This window comes from Stegostoma tigrinum, chromosome 27 (genome assembly GCF_030684315.1).
Source record: "Stegostoma tigrinum isolate sSteTig4 chromosome 27, sSteTig4.hap1, whole genome shotgun sequence".
Classification (NCBI taxonomy): domain Eukaryota; kingdom Metazoa; phylum Chordata; class Chondrichthyes; order Orectolobiformes; family Stegostomatidae; genus Stegostoma; species Stegostoma tigrinum.
Window position 1 is genome coordinate 13245635 of NC_081380.1, and position 18590 is coordinate 13264224.

Sequence of the window (18590 nt, forward strand, 5' to 3'; positions counted from 1 at the left end):
CTTCGCTCCAGCTGTCCTACCTATTCAAGTCACCATGCTCCACCTCTCCAGCATATCCTAACTTTTTAGTTTTTCTAGTGTTAAAAGGAATTTAACTTGTTTGCAATGCCCTTACCATATTTTTCCTGGATAATTTACAGCAATGACCAGGAGATTAGTCCTGAATTGCTGGGTCAATCTTGGAGATTTGGCTGAGGTGGAATGTTAACCAGTGGGTTAACTATCAAGACTGTGTCAATGTCCATAAATCAGAGTTAAAAACTGCAAATTCTGGAGAAACCTGCAGGTCAAGTAGCATCAATGAAGAAAACAGATGTAAAATTTCAAATCCTGTATGACTCTTCTCCAAAACTCTAAACCTATTTGTCTTTCTGTCTCGGCCAGTGCTGCCAGACCTGGTGAGTTTCTCCAGCCGTTTTTTTTTAAAAGTTCAGATTTCCAGCATCCACTACGTTTTGCTTTGGTTTGAGACTAAGTTGTGTGTCTCTGTCTTGGCTCACAGGGTGCTGAGATTTTGGAGTATTTTTTTATGGGAGGGGTGGTTTTGCTTTTTGCATCAGAATCCAGTTCCAGCCCTGAGCATAAATGTCTGTGTTGGACTTGGCGATCACAGCATGATACAGAAGCTAATACCTGAATATTCAAGATTTGCGAGCATGGGCAAAATAAACCACCAGCTGCGAAGATTAAAATAGTTCTGCCCCACTCTGCTTTCCTGATATCACTCAATTAGGTGAAGCAGTTGCTAATGGGCATTTCTGGTGCATTTATAAAGGAGATTGGAGCTAATCAAATTTTTTTGCAAGAATATCATAATCCTACAGGAAATAAATGCTGATCTGCCTCTCATTGTTCAGTACTGACAAATGATGCCAAGTAATATCACTTAATTAGGGAGCATTGTCAATATAGAAGCTTCTTCACTGTGCTTCAGTTGAAAGATTTCCAGCTAATCTCCCATATTGATTGAAATGCAAATGCAGGATTTTGGAAAAGGTCATTTTTGGAAGGATTCCCTGAGAAAGTATTCACTGCAATTGTCTATTTCATGAAGACTTGTTGGCTGTTACAAATCGGACCTGAGATAAGCTTTACGTCTCTAGAGTAGGTATAATAGAGCTCCCTTATAATTTGCTGTCTAGCAACATGGGAGCAGCTTAGGTTTGAATGGTTTGAAAAAACCTTGCAACAAAATTATCAGAATATATAGGAGAGTGCAATTGTAAAAGCGTGTCCATGCGTGTGTGTTTATAGAGGGGGGCTACTGCTAACCAAGGCAAAAGCTGATCCATTAGAAAATTGAATATTTGTCCTGTGACTGGCAGAAACATGAAACATAGATAACAAGGTGTGGAGCTGGATGAGCACAGCATGCCAAGCAGCATCTTAGGAACAGGAAAGCTGACGTCTCCTTTCTGATGAAGGGGCTAAGCCCGAGATGTCAGCTTTTCTGCTCCTAAGATGCTGCTTGGCCTGCAGTGTTCATGCAGCTCTGTACTTTGTTATCTCAGATCCGTCAGCATCTGCAGTTCCTATTATCTCTGATACATGAAACGTAGATATCTCTGATCACAAATGGGTCAAATACCAAGAGTTGTGACCAGTTTAGTGTTACCCTCTGTCCTGATCTCAGTGCCGTTATTGATCCTGGAGGCATCATCTGATAATATGTCCGCAATCTTTGTGCAAAGATGAGAGGAAATGGGTGCTTGAGAAGTGACCAGACAATGTGTAATTTACTCTGAGCTTCCTTTTGATTTGTATTCTATTATTTTGCATGTTTCAGCATCGATCTGGATTGATTGCTGCTTTGCACTGCTTGGACAAGTTGACCATAAAGGTTACTGTAATTTTTTTTTAACCTCTTCATACTCTGCTCTTTCAGCAGCTTTCATTTGATACAGGTTGCTCATTTCTCATTCCTTTGGGTGGTGGTTTACATTTCTCTCTGTTAAGTTCCATCTGCTCCTGCTCTGCTGACTTGGAACCTTTTTTGGCTGACTCATTGTGCAATATTTATGCTGCCTTGCCCAATTGCACAGCCCTGCTGGATGAGATTTAACTACAGTTTGGTGAGTGTTGAATTTGTGTAGGAATTAGGAGTGGTTCCAGCAACTACTGCAGTGGAGACATCCCATTCAGCTCCCATCCAATGCCACTTACAGACATCTGTTGCTTTCTAACTAGCTGCTAATTCTTTATCTGTATTCCTGTTTAATGCTGAACAAAGTTTGCCAAATGCCTTTTCAAAGTTGATCGATAATTAGGTCCTTTCGTGACCACGTGGGATATCATCCGAGGACATTGCTGTTTCTGAATTGATGTTGACTGCTGCATAGTAAGGGATTTATTATTCAGATATTCATTACAATGAAGCCTCCCTTCTGGATTTATACAGCTCATTTTCCCTTGGACTTGTATGATTAATTTGGGGCCATATCTGTTTGAGTTTGCTGATTTTAAGCATACAATTATCCTCCTATACTTACGTTATGTCTCTTTGAAGAAGTCCCATTTTGTTCTGCTGGAGAAGTTGTTCAGTTTCACAATCAAATCATCTGAGTTCCTTCATTTTATTGGAATTGATCTGTCTTTCAATGTTGCCTTCGATGTCCTGCGCCTGGTCTTCAGCATTTCTGAATCTTGGCTCATGCTATCTTTGATCATTCTCTGAGAGCTGTCACCAGGGATGTCACAACTTTGTAATTGACAAAAGATGTACAGAAAAATTAAGTCCTGATCAAGATGAAAGAGATGTATCTTTGGCTAAGAAACAGTCGTGGGTCACTTAACCAGCTTAGTCACAACTTCTCTCTGTTATTGCTGGGTAGATTGAAATTGCCCACCTAGATAACTTTCTGGCCCTAGTAAGGTGATTTTGATTTGTGGTAGATTGCATGCCTCTTAGAGTATTTTTGTATGAGCAATACCTACTCAGTCGTTAAGTGTTTTCTTTTTATCTTCCTTGGAGAAAAAGAATGTATCTACCTTACTGACATATTTGGCTGCGTTATCTTCCCCCCCCTTTTTAGTTTTTAAATCTACTGTTATCATTTCTGAGCACACTGTCTAACCCCGTAATGTCCTACTCTTTTCTTTCCTCTGGAGTTGAGAACCAAAAGAATAAGAGTAGTTTATACAATCCCTTGGGGTTGCCCTGATTCAATTGGACTGTCTCAGATCTGCCCCTTGGCTCCATTTTCCCATCTTTGACCCACTCATCCTTTGATACCTTTAACACAAATCTATATATCTTGGCTTTGAGAATGCTCAGTCAAAGTTTAGTGACTGAGCCTGTGTTGCTTTGCTAAATAGTTACGCGCAACTGTGGTACTGAACCACACTGACTGTAGTTTGATCCCTCGCTTGTGCTGCATCAGCACTGGAACTGAACTCTGGGCTCTCGATTCAGAAAGGCAAATTGCTCCTGCTGATATTTCATCAACTGCCACAGAAAGTTAGATGTGGACTTTTGAGGCCACCATCAAACCCAGTTGTGAAAATCCTTTCTCTGCGCTCTTTCTAACATGTTTTCCCCAGCTGTCACCTGTTCCAATACCCATTGTTTGGTGTGGCTCACAGAGAATGGATGTTTAACTGGGAGACTAGGGAGAGACAGCTGCATGCATTGGGAGAACGGTGACAGTTACAGTAGAAGAAGATATTAAATGCATTTACATGGTACTGTATCTGCATGTGTATGTATTGATCAAATGTCTGGATGAGAATTGATTACACTGCAACCTCCTTGACCTGATATATCTCCTCTGTCTCACCTTTTGGAGACAGGGTATTAATGCATGCAGAAACTTTGGTTCGGTGACTTGGAGTCATTAATGGGTGATCAATGAGACAGGCCTCTGGGCCACAAGGTCTCCCAGGATTGCTAGCAACAAATGGCACTGAATAACTAAGCTGTTCTGAAGTGAAAATGTGTTTGAGTGGAAATTGATTGCATTGCATATAAATGGAACAAAAACAAAATCATCGCTATAACGTTGATCTATTTATAGTTTGGTTGTTGGTATTATCGAGTGTTGCCACCAGCCCCCTGATATCTGCAATGTCACGCTGACACTATGTGCTAAGAGTCATGTAACACTAGTTAGTTTGTAAGTTGTTTGCTTGTGGGTAGGGTGGTAAAAGACAGGCACTGTGGTTGACACAAACCTAGGGTCATTCTCTTTGTAGACATTACGGAAACACTGAATATGACAAGACAGGAAAAACCTGTGCACTGGCTCTTTACATAGTCCCACTGTCTGACTCAGGCCCCATCTCCTGTTTCCTTTATGTGCCTCCAAGTATTCATCTGACTCCCTATTTACATCTACATTTGACTTTGCTCAGCAGTTTTCCCCGTGAACGATCAGGACAGAGATCCGCTTTCATGATTAGACCACCTCAGGAAATGTTTAGAAGTAAAGACCAGTCCGTTATGTTGGTGGTGTGCTGTGCAGCGATACTGCATGGTATGGAAACACCCTCAGAGGTCCTTAAGTTCAGAATTGGACAGAAATGCCTGTCAGTATTCATTGACCTGTAGACCTCTTCTGTCAGGTACTGAGACATTTCTAATATGGTCATTACAAGTCCTAGAGGTATACAGCATGGAAATAGACTCTTCGGTCCAACTCGTCCATGCTGGCCAGATGTCCCAATCTGACCTCGTTCCATTTGCCAGTATTTGGCCCGTATCCCTCTGAATCCTTCTATTCATGTACCCATCCAGATGCTTTTCAAATGCTGTAACTGCACCAACCTCCACCACCTCTTCTGGCAGCTCATTCCATATGTGCACTGCCCTCTGCATTAAAATGTTGGCCCCTCAAGTCCTTTTTAAATATTTCCTCTCTCGCCTAAAACCGATGCCCTGTAGTTTTGGACACACCACCCCCAACCCCAGGGAAAAGGCCTTGTCTATTTAGCCTAACCATACCCCTCATGATTTTATAAACTTCTATAAGGTCACCCCTCAGTGTCCAACGCTCCAATGAAAATAGCCCCAGCCTATCCAGCCTCTCCCTGTAGCTCAAACCCTCCAACCCTGGCAACGTCCTCGTAAATCTTTTCAGAACCCTTTTAAGCTTCACAACATCCTTCCTATAGCTTGGAGACCAGAATTGAATGCAGTATTCCCAAAGTGGAATTTGTGGAGTTATCTATATTTTTGTAGGACTTTTGCTGCTTCAGGTGTGAAGCACGTGGGAATCCTGCCCCAATACCCGCTCGTTCTCTGGGTTGAGATAAAACACTCCATCCCACTCGACGTATTTTAAGTGCAGATGGTGGGAAGTGCTGCCGCAGTAGTGATGCTGATTAAATAACCACATTCCTTGCCCAAACAAAAACCGAAATTACCAGAGAAACGCAGCCAGTCTGGCAGCATCTGTGGAGTGAAAATAGATTCAATGTTTTGAGTACAGTGTCCCTCCTTCAGAACTTCCTGTTGTCCTTTTTCACTGCTGTGCTCTTAAAACTGACTTAGTGCTGTACCCCCAGTACAGTTTTGGTCAGAATTCCTCTCCCCACCTTGCTCAGAAGAATATTGCGGTGAATACAGAAGGGAAGTGGGTTTGGGCTTGGGATTCTTTAAATGGTGGGCTCGCTAGTTGCTAGCCGAAGGCTGTTGCAGTACACATCTGTGTTGGAGACCTTTTACATCTGCTGCGATATTCAATCTCCTCACAGGAGAGGAGACAGTGCTGCATTATGACTAGCCAGTGTCCCAGGGGAGGCACAGAAACACAATTGAAAGAGCATCCGATGAATAGGCAGAGGGCTCCAATACAGCTTTGGGGCTGTATTATGAGGAGTGCTGTGCTTTAAGATGGAGACTTCAATGTAACAATTATAATATTGCCTGGTAGAAATAGATTGTGTCCAGAAAGCCATAAATGTGTTACCTTTGGGACAAACTCGAGTCATCTCTTAAAAGCTCACTGTATCCCCTTGGGAAGAATTTTGGCCAATAACCCCTCATATTCATTTACTTTCCAATGAAAGTTTAATGTACAAAGAGCTATAAGATGAAGAACACATCCAGTGTCATTACCTGGCAGGTCAGGAAGTGCTTTTGTAATTTAGCTTTTAGATGAAGATTACCGCTACAAAAATGCCCTAAAGTAAAACATTAAAAGGTTGCCTTCAGTAAGAAATGAAACGCCAAGCAACAGTAATGTAAGAATCTACATCAACAGACCTTGGGCCAGATTAGATTTTGATATTAAAATGCGTTTACGTGCAGTGTATTAGCATCTGCACTGTTTTACACAAGGATATCTTGGAGCGAGACTGAGATCAGGTCGATAAATGGAAAGCTATTGCCAGCAGAAATTACATCGGAGATTAAGAATCAAAGTAACACTACCAAAATGGCAGGTTTTGTTGAACTGAGGTTTTGCTTTTTGAGACACCAGTTTGATTTGAAAAACATGTAGTTTGGTTTTATTGTGTTATACACAGCAGTTACCCATACCCTGAGAATTTTCTACATTGAATTTTGTAAATTTCCCTTTTAATAAAACATTTCACAGGCTGGTGAGTCCTGCTTCATGACACCGTGTACCTGGGAGCCAGACTGCAGCAAGGGTGGTAATGTGCTGCATTGTCATTTTTGATTTAGTTTAGGTGCCATGTATTAATTAAATTCCCACTTTACAGCACTGACTTAAAGCACTTCATTGCCAGAGTACTTTTGATACAGCCATGTGATTCTGTCAGGTGCTATACAGATGCAAATCTTGATAAGAAAAAGAGTAATTGTGAAATACCAATGGCTTATTGTCAAGATTTCCCAAACAAGGAGATCCAAGGTTGTTTGGGTCATAAAAGGGCAGTTTATTCCTGCTGGTGGGACCACATGTAAATTACAGCGTGCTAAGTGACAGATTAAACACGGAGGTCTTCTGGTTGAAGAAAGGAATTGTCACAGCTGATTCTGTACATTGATTAGTGTTAGAAATAGAACAGAATCAGGAGAAACTCCAATGGCAGTTGGGTTGTGAAGCAGATTACCAGGAGGACTGTGACGGGTACAGGGCTTTGAAGTAGCTGGCTATTTTTCAGGAGAGTGAGCGATTTGAGGACAATGGCAACTCACTGACCAATCCCCACCACTCCCTGCACTCGCCTGTCACCATCCCACCTACCTTCCCCAGCCCCACCCCTCCTCTCTATTTATTTCAGAATCCCCTTCCCCCTCCCCCATTTCTGAAGAAAGGTCCTGACACGAAACGTCAGCTTTCCTGCTCCTCTGATGCCGCCTGGTCTGCTGTGTTCCTGCAGCTCCACACTGTGTTATCTCTGTAAGTGTGACATGCTTGTTGAATTTGAAGGCTTTGTTCTCCATTTGTAAAACTTGTACCATCTCCATTTAATCCCTTGTAGTTCTCATCATACTGCCATGACATACTTCAGGCATGTTATTGCTATTGTTCCTAGAGATTAAGCAAAAGTGAAACTAGTTTCATAAAAGTTCACCCAAATACAAGGTCAGTGGTGACTAATGTTCATTTTCTCTCTAGACTTTGATCTCCCTGGAAACTTCATACCAAGTGCTCTCCATTTAGGAGTTTGACAGCAACCAGAGATTCATCTTCGTTGTTGTGTCTGTATTAACAGAATGAATGGACCTCCTCCGAGCCCTCATGGCCATCTGGTAATTATTAACATTGTCATTTTGATTTTTTTCATTGTTAGGCACGCAGCTACTTACCTTCTAAACCTAGATAACAAAGTGTGGAGCTGGATGAACACAGCAGGTCAAGCAGCATCTCAGGAGCACAAAAGCTGACGTTTTGGGCCTAGACCCTTCATCAGAGCTCTGATGAAGGGTCTAGGCCTGCTGTGTTCATCCAGCTCCACACTTTGTTATCTTGGATTCTCCAGCATCTGCAGTTCCCATTATCACTGATACCTTCTAAACCTATCTGGCTTCTGGTCTCTGGCCAGAGTGCAATGCAGTCACAGCATAACTTGGATCTGCTGGTATTGTGCTGCTGTAAGCAGGGACCATGTCCTGCCAGTGTTTGTGAAATGATGGCATGCCCCTTTTTGAGTGGAGCTTGGCACTATGTAATCATTCTGTTCTTTGTCTAGCACTTGAGGGTTTTGAATAGGGTATTGTACCATGTAACATGATGGCTAGCCATTGCCAGCATCTGCTCAGCCAGCCCAGTCCCTCTACAGCACCATTATTGGCTTCAATACCTCGGGGCTAAAGAAAGATAGAATTGCTATAGGCTTCTGATCCTCGATTTTCAGTTGGACCCCTATTAAACAGGGGTAGGGATTTTGAGAGAGTACTGCTTGGACTGAACTGGGCTGTGATACCTCCGTTGTTGAACAGCAAGCCCACACTTGTATATGAAGCATGGTTGCTGCGGTAACATGCATAGAGTCGCCAGAGTGATTCAACACCTGGAAAATAATTGGGAGGTAAGGGAATAACTTTATTATGCAAGTTGTATTTTCCATTTAACTTGGGAGCAGAAAATTACACCAGAGAGAGTGTACAGATGATTCCTCAGAATGTGCGTGGCATGGAGTATTTCAGCTGTGAAGAGAGATGGATTGATTTCTTGACGTGTACCGGAGTACAGTGAAAAGTTTTGTTTGCAAGCAGTACAGGCAGATCATAGTAAGCAAGGATGTGCAGATCAAAGTTTTAAAAAAAAAATCTAAGAGGCATACAGGTAACAGCGCTGTACGTCAGGCAAGATCAACATTATTTGAGGCTGGAGCCCATTCAACAGTGTGATAATGGTCAGGAGGAAGCTGTTCCTAAACCTGCTGGTGCGTGTGTACCAGCTTCTGTATCTTCCTGATGGAACAGGTTGTAGGAGGTCATTACCAGGGTGTGTTGGGTCTTTGATAACCCCCTTTCTGTGGCAGTGAGCCGTGTAAATAGAGTCCATGGATGGAGGGTTGGTTTCCATGATGGACTAGGCTGTGCGCACACCTCCTGTAGTTTCTTACAGGGCCTGGGTACAGCTGTTGCTGTACCAGGCTGTGATGCACCCAGACTGTACACTTTCAGTGGTGCATCCGTTGAAGTTGGTGAGGTACCTTAAGGGCATTCCAAATTTCCTGAGGAAGAAGAGGCTTTATTGTGCCGCCTTGGCTGTCGCATCTACATATGAAGCCCAGGACAGGTTGTCGGTCATCGTCACTCTGAGGAACTTGACGCTCACCACCCGCTCAACCTCAGCACTGCACATGGGGACGTGTTCTCCTCCTGACTTTCTGAAGTCAATGATCAGCTCTTTAGTTTTAGCCAATGTTGAGACAGAGATTGTTCTCTTTGCACCACATCACCAAGCCCTCTATCTCCCTTCTGTATTTTGACTCATCGTTGTTAGATATCTGTCCCACTACGGTGATATCATCAACGAACCTGTAGATAGCATTTGTTTGGAATTTAGCAACACAGTCGTAGGTGTACAGGGAGTACAGTAGGGGGCTGTGGACATATCCTGGGGGGCTCCAGTGTTGAGTGTCATTGTGGAGGGGGTGCAGGTACCTATCCTCACTGGGGTCTGTGGGTCAGGAAGCTGGAGATCCAGTTGCAGAGGGCAGAGCTGAGGCCAAGGTCACGGAGTTTTGGGATCAGTCTGGATGGGATAAAGGTGTTGGAGACCGAGCTGTAGTCAATGAGCAGGAGTCTGATGTAGGTGGTGTTGTTGCCCAACGAGACTGCGGTTGTTTTCCTTAAAGCAGCAAAGGCTGAGTGGGAGCATATGATAGAGGGGTCAGTAACCAGAGGGTGCACTTTTAAATGCAAGGAGCAAGAGGTTTTGAGGGGATCGGAGGCAGAGTTTATACCCAGACAATGGTAGGTATTCGGACCTCGGTCTGAAACGGTGTTGGAGGCAGGAACCCTCAAGACATTTTAAGCTCTTGAAATGACTCAGTATGCAAGGCTACAGAGCAAGTGCTGGTAAAGTCGATTGGACCAACATGGGTGTGATGGCCTGCAGGACTGTTCTCCATTCTGTAAAAATTCTGTGATTCTATGACTAATGTCAAATGTAAGGCTCAATGTGAATATTGCAGGTGTGCAACACTTCTTTCAACGATATTTAATGTCTTTTGATTTCAGAGCCCCTTCTACTACATGTCTCAGAGAATGCAGGATGTGACCGGTGATGGTGGTGTTCTGAAGGAGATTCTCCGACCTGGCTCGGGCAGTGTTATCCCATCGACTGCCTCCGTGTCTGGTAGGGCTGGTCACGGAGCTACCCTGCGCCTTTCGTGTAGCAACATGGTAACCCCTCCCCACACTGATGGACCTCCAGTGGTGAGGAGTTTCTCTCATGGAAACGAGGGAAAAATCTGAAAGACCCACAGTCCCCACTTTTATTTTTATGAAGCAATTTTTTTTTAATCCACAAATTCCTGTTTCAGTTTTCAGTTCCGAGGGGGAGAGCTGAGCTCGGTGATATTGATGGAGTTGGAGATAGAGGGGTACTCGCACCGAAAAAGCTGGTTTCATTGGTGAGGAAAGGCATAGGGAGCCCCAAATAGCGGCAGAGATTCACAGGAGGGCTCTTGATCATTTTAAGCAGAAACGGAATGGTTGAACTTTACCTTTTGCTGCAGAAATTTCCTGTTCCTTGTGCACAGTCTTGTCGCCTATTGCGTTCCTTTCTTATTGGCCATATGTAGTGTGAGGCCCTACATCACATGAAGAGTGTGTGGGATGACCTGGGCAATTGCTTTGTTGATAAGGAAGGCCCCCCAGGTTCCTGTTTGGTGAATCACACTACCCTGTCAGACTAGGTTAGACACCAGTGCAAAGGGTTATGTTACAATAACAGCTCTCTGCTAATGGAGGCAAAACTTTGGGGATTTTATGAGAGGCACTCATGCTGAGATTATAGGTATCTGCAGTGGCTTCAGTTGGAAGGGCCAAAGACCTATCTGAACCTGCACTTTGTCAGCCTTCAGTTAATGAGCTTTAACAGAGTATTCATGTCTTAGGTTCACTTGTGTCCTTTAGGGAAAGAAACTGCCATCCTCACCTGGTCTGGCCTACACGTGACTCCAGACCCACGGCAACGTGGTTGACTCTTAAACATAAGAAATACTAGAAGGAGTAGGCTATCTGGCCCCTCGAACCTGCCCCGCCATTTAATAAGATCATGGCTGATCTTTTTGAGACTCAGCTCCACTTACCTGCCCATTCACCATAACTCTTAAATTTTTGAACAGTAAAGGAATTATCTAGCCTTGCCTTAAAAACATTCAGCGAGGTAGCTTCAACATCTTCACTGGGCAGGGAATTCCACAGATTCGCAACCCTTTGGGTGCAGAAGTTCCTCCTGACCTCAGTCCTACATCTGCTTCCCTTTATTTTGAGGCGATGCCCTCTAGTCCTAGTTTTACCTGCTAGCAGAAACAACCTCCCTGCCTCCAGCTTATTTGTTCTCTTTGTAATCTTAAATGTTTCTATGAGATCTCCCCTCATTCTTCTGAATTCCAATGAGTATAATCCCAGTCTACCCAGTCTCTCCTCATAATCCAACCCTCTCAACTCTGGAATCAACCGAGTGAATCCCCTCTGCACCCCCCTCCAGTGTTAGTATATCTCTTCTCAAGTAAGGAGACCAAAACTGCACACAGTACTCCAGGTGTGGCCTCACCAGGACCCTATACAGCTGCAGCCTAGCCTCCCTGTTTTTAAAACTCCATCCCTCTAGCAATGGCAGACAAAATTCCATTTGCCATTTTAATTACCTGCTGCATCTGCAATCCTCCTTTTAGCGATTCATGCACAAGGACACCCAACTCCCTTTGCACAGCAATGTGCTGCAATTTTTTTACCATTTAAAACATAGTCCATTTTGCTGTCATTCCTACAAAAGTGGATGACCTCACACTTATCAACATTGTATTCCATCTACATCACCTTTGCCCACTCACTTAGACTAGCTATATCCCTCTGCAGACTTCCAGTGTCTTCTGCACACTTTGCTCTACCACTCACCTTAGTGTCATCTGCAAATTTTGACACACCACACTTAGTCCCCAACTCCAAATCATCTGTGTAAATTGTAAATAATTGAGGTCCCGATACTGATCCCTGAGGCACACCATTAGCCACTGACCGCCAACCAGTAAAACACCCATTTACCCATTCTCTTTGCTTTCTACTCGTCGACCAATCCTCTATCCATGCCAACACATTACCTGTAATACCATGGAACTTTATCCTATGTAGCAACCTTTGGTGTGGCACATTGTCAAATGCCTTCTGGAAATCCAGATACACCACATCCACATGTTCCCCATTGTCCACCATGCAAGTAATGTCCTCAAAGAATTCCTCCACATTAGTTAAACTTGACCTACCCTTCGTGAGCCCATGCTGGGTGTTCCCAATGGAACAATTTATATCCAGATGTCTTATTCTTTCTTCCTTTAATAATAGATTCAAGCATTTTCCCCTCTACCAAAGTTAAGCCAACTGGCCCATAGTTAGTGATAATGGGAACTGCAGATGCTGGAGAATCCAAGATAATAAAATGTGAGGCTGGATGAACACAGCAGGCCAAGCAGCATCTCAGGAGCACAAAAGCTGACATTTTGGGCCTAGACCCTTCATCAGAGACGGGGATGGGGTGAGGGTTCTGGAATAAATAGGGAGAGAGGGGGAGGCGGACCGAAGATGGAGAGAAAAGAAGATAGGTGGAGAGGAGAGTATAGGTGGGGAGGTAGGGAGGGGATAGGTCAGTCCAGAGAAGACTGACAGGTCAAGGAGGTGGGATGAGGTTAGTAGGTAGGAAATGGAGGTGCGGCTTGGGGTGGGAGGAAGGGATGGGTGAGAGGAAGAACAGGTTAGGGAGGCAGAGACAGGTTGGGGTGGTTTTGGGATGCAGTGGGTGGGGGGGAAGAGCTGGGCTGGTTGTGTGGTGCAGTGGGGGGAGGGGACGAACTGGGCTGGTTTTGGGATGCGGTGGGTGGGGGGGGGAAGAGCTGGGCTGGCCCATAGTTACCTACTTTTTGTCTACTTCCTTTTTTTTAAAACCAGTAGCATCACATTGGCTGTTTTCCATAACTGCCCTCTGGGGATGACCAATAAATGTTGGCCTAGCCAGTGGTACCCATATCCCGTGAATGAATAAAAAGAAAGATTATCTGAATTTCTTGAGCAGGATGAAAGTTATCCATGTTCAGTTCATCATTGATCACACAAACTCATCCTTATTTAATAATGGAAATGACTAGCCTGACCTGCTGAGTATTTTCAGTTTCTTTTCAAGTTTTCATCATCTGTTGTACAGTGTAACAGTTTAATTCTTCCATCACTTTTTTATATTTATTCAGTCAGTAAAGGCAGCAAATCATATATAGACCAATAAACCTCTACTTCCCTGTTTCCAGAGAGGACTGAACAGTCTGTATATCCCAGAAGGAGCACCCAGTACAATATGGAGGCAGCAGCCCTATCCTGAGCTGGATTTCCTTGTTAAGGTATCCAGAATGGGCTCGAGCCAATTTTATCATATTCCAGAATTTTTTTCTCCCCCTCCAAGTGAGAAAAGGAACAGTAAATAGAGTTTTTGCTCTGGATCACTTTACAATATATGGTCCAGGGGATTAGCAGGAGTTGGATTTAGTTGTGAATGCTGCTGAAGTTTACATCCTGATAGAACCTTCTGTATCCTGCTGAGACTCATTTCTGAAGCTTGGCTTTCGTTGACTGTGTTCTTCTCTGTTCATTTCGTACAGTTCACTACAGTGCCTACAGTGAATATACAGATAAACCCTTCGATTCCAACGTGCAGAGGGATGTCCCAAGGTTCATGAAGCTTGGCCGAGGTAAGGCTGTGTGTGTGTGTGTGTGAGAACATGGATTGCTGAACCCAGCGAGAGAGCTGGGTACAGCCTTGCTCATTGCATTTTTTTTCTCCTGATGCTGTTAGTCAGGGTTAGGGCTTGCAGCCCCCTTGCCCTGCATCTGGTGTACTTGCTTCTCCTCCATCTTATGATTTACGCAATGTTCCTGCATCTCCTCCTCTCTGAGAAAACAGCAGGAGACCGGGCTGTCTTGGCTTCCGAGACTAGAAGCTGCAGTATTTACCCAAGTAACAGACAAAACTTGGCAATGACTGTATCCGGTCTCAGTTAGATGTGCCATTCACTGCTCCTCGGCACTTTTCACCCCTGTTATAAACAGCAGATAAGTTGTCACAGTCAGGACTGTAGAGTTTAAACAATTGGAATTAGCTTTAGTGTCATGTATGTAAATGAGTGCAGTGAAAAGTTTATGAATCGCCACCTACAGTGCCTGATTCTTCAGGTGATTCTGTGAGAATCCCATCCAGCCCAGCTCCCCTATTGACTTGTTTTCTCCTTTTGTAGGGGTTAGAAAAGTTTTTAAAGCCATAATCCTGAGGAGAACAGCACTCCCGTGTGCCATCGCCCCCGTGGGGAATGCCGTTCCCGCGGCACTGCCCTGAACCCGTGGGGAATGCCGTTCCCGCGGCACTGCCCTGAACCCGTGGGGAATGCCGTTCCCGCGGCACTGCCCTGCAACGGAAGTTGGTTAGTGCCACCTCCTGGTACAGTATTTGAACAATGAGTACAGGTTTCTGCTGGGGATTGCGACCTTGTGTGAAATGGTAGTGACCTACATTTGAACAAGAATTCTCAGGGTGGTGAGCTTGCGTGTCCAAGCTGGGGACTGCATTCTGGCCGGCACAGCCACGGTTTGTGCCTCACCAGCCAGAATGCTGCATGCGTTCTCTCAGTCCATTCGAGGGGAGCAGTTCTAGGAAGCTGTTGCTGCATGTAGCTAGTGTGAATGGAGATTTATGAGTAACGCTCTGTTGGATGAGCCCATACACTGCTCTCCAAACTAAGATCACATTACCAGCTGGACCTTCCTCTGTCGAGTTCTGAGAAAAGACACTGACGAGGCTGTCGTGCCCCTGGACAGGATGTACTCCAGTGAGAATGGCAGTAATGAGTTTGGATGCTCAGCCATTCTCTGAACTGAAGAAATACATTTCCTTTTCCACTAACCACGTCTCACTTCCTCCAAAGTGACTGTGCCGCATCTCCTCTGTTAGTCGGTGAGTAGCTAGCGTTGACAAACCTGCCAGTTTAATATTGAGCGACCAGTCGCTCTCTGGTTTGTTTGCAAGACCGTGGTGCACCAGTGCCATCTAGACACGGAAGCTGAGAATGTCAGCTCTCACACTGGAGCACAGAACTCCTGCTGCCATCAACAGCAAGTCTGCATGTGTCCAACCCACAGTGTTCCTGAGAGAGGGAGAATTTGGGATATCTGGGACAATGAGGCCAAGTATAAACTTTCTGGAAACTACTGACTCCAGACATGTGAGAGAATACCTTTATTCTGAGAAGTAGTATTTATGCTGTGTCAGACAGTAGTTTAGACTGTTCAGAATTGTTCATTGTGTAATATGAGGTGGTGTAATCTCCCTAATTTAGCACAGAATTGGTTATCTGTTTAGAGAAAGGTAACACTGGTGTAGTATACTGCCATATTTGACCAGAGTCGTCTTTAACTGAGATGTAGTGAAGGAACCTTTCTGTGAATCTGGTCCGTTAAGTCTTTGGAGTTCTTGATGATGCTGTCACAAGTGAATTTTATCCGTCTTGACTCAGAGTTTCATTTAATTTTTGCGCCTGAAATGGACGATATATTCATGGGATGCATACATCACTTTATTTCCCAGAGGGCAGGTAAGAGTTAACCACATTGCTGTGGGTCTGCAGTCACATGTCAGCCAGGAGGGGTAAGGATAGCAGATTGCTGTTAAGGGCATTAGTGAACTAGGTGGGATTTCCCCCGTGATTGGTGATATAATGGCCGTCAGTGAATTAAAAAGTGATATCCCTCACCTGAATGAACTACGTTGTCACCACGTCAATGCTTTTGCCCATCTTTGGAGTGGGGTTTCTGCATAGGGTGAGTGGGAAACTGTTGAAACCGTCATCCCCAGTCCAGACCCAGCGCCTGGCATCAAGCTTCAGCTTGCGTACGGTGCATATGTTTGCACAGTCTGAGGCTGAGCTCCAGACCGTTTGTGGCATTCCCAGAGACCTGGAAGAGAATGGGCCTTGAGCTGAACATTTGGAACTCAACGGTCTACCTACCTCTTCAGGCCGCACAACGGTTTCCCCATCCCATCGTGGTCCAGGGCAAGCTACTGGCCAACATGGGTCAACACTCTTTCCTTGACAGCTTCCTCTCATTGAAAGCCAATGTTGGCCATTAAATTGGACGTTGCTACCAGTGTGCCAGCTCAGCCTGTGGTTGTCTGAAGAGCACTTTGTTTGACAGTAAAGACTTCAATCCTGGACACCCAGCTCATGGGCTACAGGGCAGTAACACCACCTACCCGTTCTGTGCGCGGCTGAGACATGGGCCGTGTGTGCCAGTGATCACACATCCCCCAGAGAAGTGTCGCCAGTGACCTCTCCACAACCCCGGCCAATCCACTGGCAGGATAGGCACTCTGTCACCAGGGTCCGATCGTAGGCCCAACACCAAAGCATCGAGGCACTGGTTACTGTTAGTCACTTACATTGAGTGGCCACGCACAGCTTCCAAAACTAGCCTTAGGAGACCAATGGAAACACTTCGTGATTCATCTCGGAGCTTTCGTGGAAGAATTGTAACTGACTCTTGGGAATTTATGACTTTTTGAACCACCCAAACTTCCATGGTCTGTCTCAGGGTGCTGCCTGAGATGAAGGCAACTGATCTCTGGGGTTGGGGAAAGGAGGTGGGTGGTGTTGGGGAAAGCCCAGTATGAAGAAGTTTCCGGATGTTCCTGAGCTTGTATGGCGATAAGTGAGTGAGCACCTTTTGTCTGTCGCTCGGTGTTTTAAAAGCGTTAAAAATGATTTGTGAGAGTACCCTGCAGCTGGTATTATGCGCCAATCCTGTCTCTGAAAGGTGATCGGCCAGATTCCTGTTGTGCTGTTCTTTTCCAGATATCACCCTGCTCGGTATGGAGCTGGCCATCCAGACCATGAGGAAGGGCGAATTTGCCAGGTTTCTATTCAAGCCGCAGTACGCGTACGGCCAATTGGGCTGTCCCCCACGAATCCCAGCAAATGCCACGGTCATGTTCGAATTGGAGATCCTGCATTTTGTGGACACCTTGGAGTCTGATGAATACTTCATGCTGTCGCAGGTGAGGGCCTCAGCCAATCGCCCAGTTTACTTTGTAAGGGGTTTCCCGTCCAACCTGCACCTTACTACTGGGTCAGAGATAACTCGGCTGCTGTCCCTGCGAAGTGACAACCAAGATTTTGGAAGTCCTTTTTTATTTGGAATTCGATCGGCTCTGCTGTGTTAGAGCCATAGAGATGTTCAACACGGAAACAGACCCTTCAGTCCAGCTGTCCGTGCCAACCAGATATCCCAAACTGACCACCTGCTGTTGGCAAACATTTGCTCCATTTCCCTCTCAACCCTTGCTACTCATAAACCCATCCAGATGCCATTTAAATGTTGTAATTGTACCAGCCTCCTCTTCTACCCCTGGCAGCTCATTCCATACACACACCACCCTCTGCGTGAAAATGTTGCCTCTTAGGTCCGTTTTAAAGCTTCCCCTCACCTTAAACCTATGCTGTCTAGTTTTGGACTCCCCCCACCCCAGGGATTTACCCTATCTCTACCCCTCATGATTTTATAAACCTGTAGGGTCACCCTCAGTCTGCAATGTACCACAGAAAATAGCCCCAGCCTATTCAGCCTCTCCCTGTAGCTGAAACCCTCCAACCCTGGCAACGTTCTTTGTAATTCTTTTCTAAATCCTTTCAAGTTTTAACAACATCCTTCCTATTGCAGGGATCCCAGAATTGAATGCAGTATTCCAAAAGTGGCCTAACCAATGTCCAGTACAGCCGCAGCATGATCTCTCAACACTATACTCAATGCACTGACCAATAAGGGCAAGCATCCCAAACACCTTCACAATTCTGTCTACCTGCAACTGTACTTTCAAAGAACCTGCACCCCAAGGTCTCTTTGTTTGGTAACACTCCCCAGAACTTTAGCGTTAAGTGTATAAATCTTCCCTTGAGTTGTCTTTCCCTCAAAATGCAGCACTTCACATTTATCTAAACTAAACTCTGTCTGCCACTCCTTTGCCTACTGAACCCATCTGTTTGAGGTCCTGTTGTACTCTGAGATAATGTACTTCCCTACCCACTACACCATCGATTTTGATGGCATCTGCAAATGAATTAACCATTGCCTCTTATACTCCTCCTCCAAATCATGACAAAAAGCAGTGGACCCAGAAACAATCGTTGTTGCACCCCTCTGGTCACAGTCAGCCAGTCTAAAAACCAACCCTCCACTGCCACGGCCTGTCTCCTATCTACGAGCCAATTTTGAATCCAAATGGCTAGCTCTTCCTGGATTCCAAGTAACCTCACCCCAACCTGTCTAACACTTGGAACCGTATCAAATGCCTTACTGAAATCAATGTAGGCAACATCAACCACTCTGCCTTCAATCTTATTTGTCACTCTTCAAAAAACTCAACCAAGTTAGTGAGACACAATTTCCCCCCCCACAAAGCCATGTTAGCTAT

The 18590-nt window shown here is 44.9% G+C and overlaps 1 protein-coding gene across 1 annotated transcript in view; it reads left to right on the plus strand.

Moving 5' to 3' along the window:
- Positions 1–7265: 7265 nt before the first annotated feature.
- The window catches only part of fkbp6 (FKBP prolyl isomerase 6), a 36901-nt gene continuing 25576 nt past the window's right edge, over positions 7266–18590 (plus strand). The window contains exons 1-5 of the mRNA XM_048557430.2: positions 7266–7307; positions 7527–7660; positions 10103–10220; positions 13735–13824; positions 16975–17177. Of these exons, the coding sequence (XP_048413387.1) occupies positions 7625–7660; positions 10103–10220; positions 13735–13824; positions 16975–17177 (447 nt within the window). The 5' untranslated portion in view covers positions 7266–7307; positions 7527–7624. The remainder of the gene's footprint in view (positions 7308–7526; positions 7661–10102; positions 10221–13734; positions 13825–16974; positions 17178–18590) is intronic.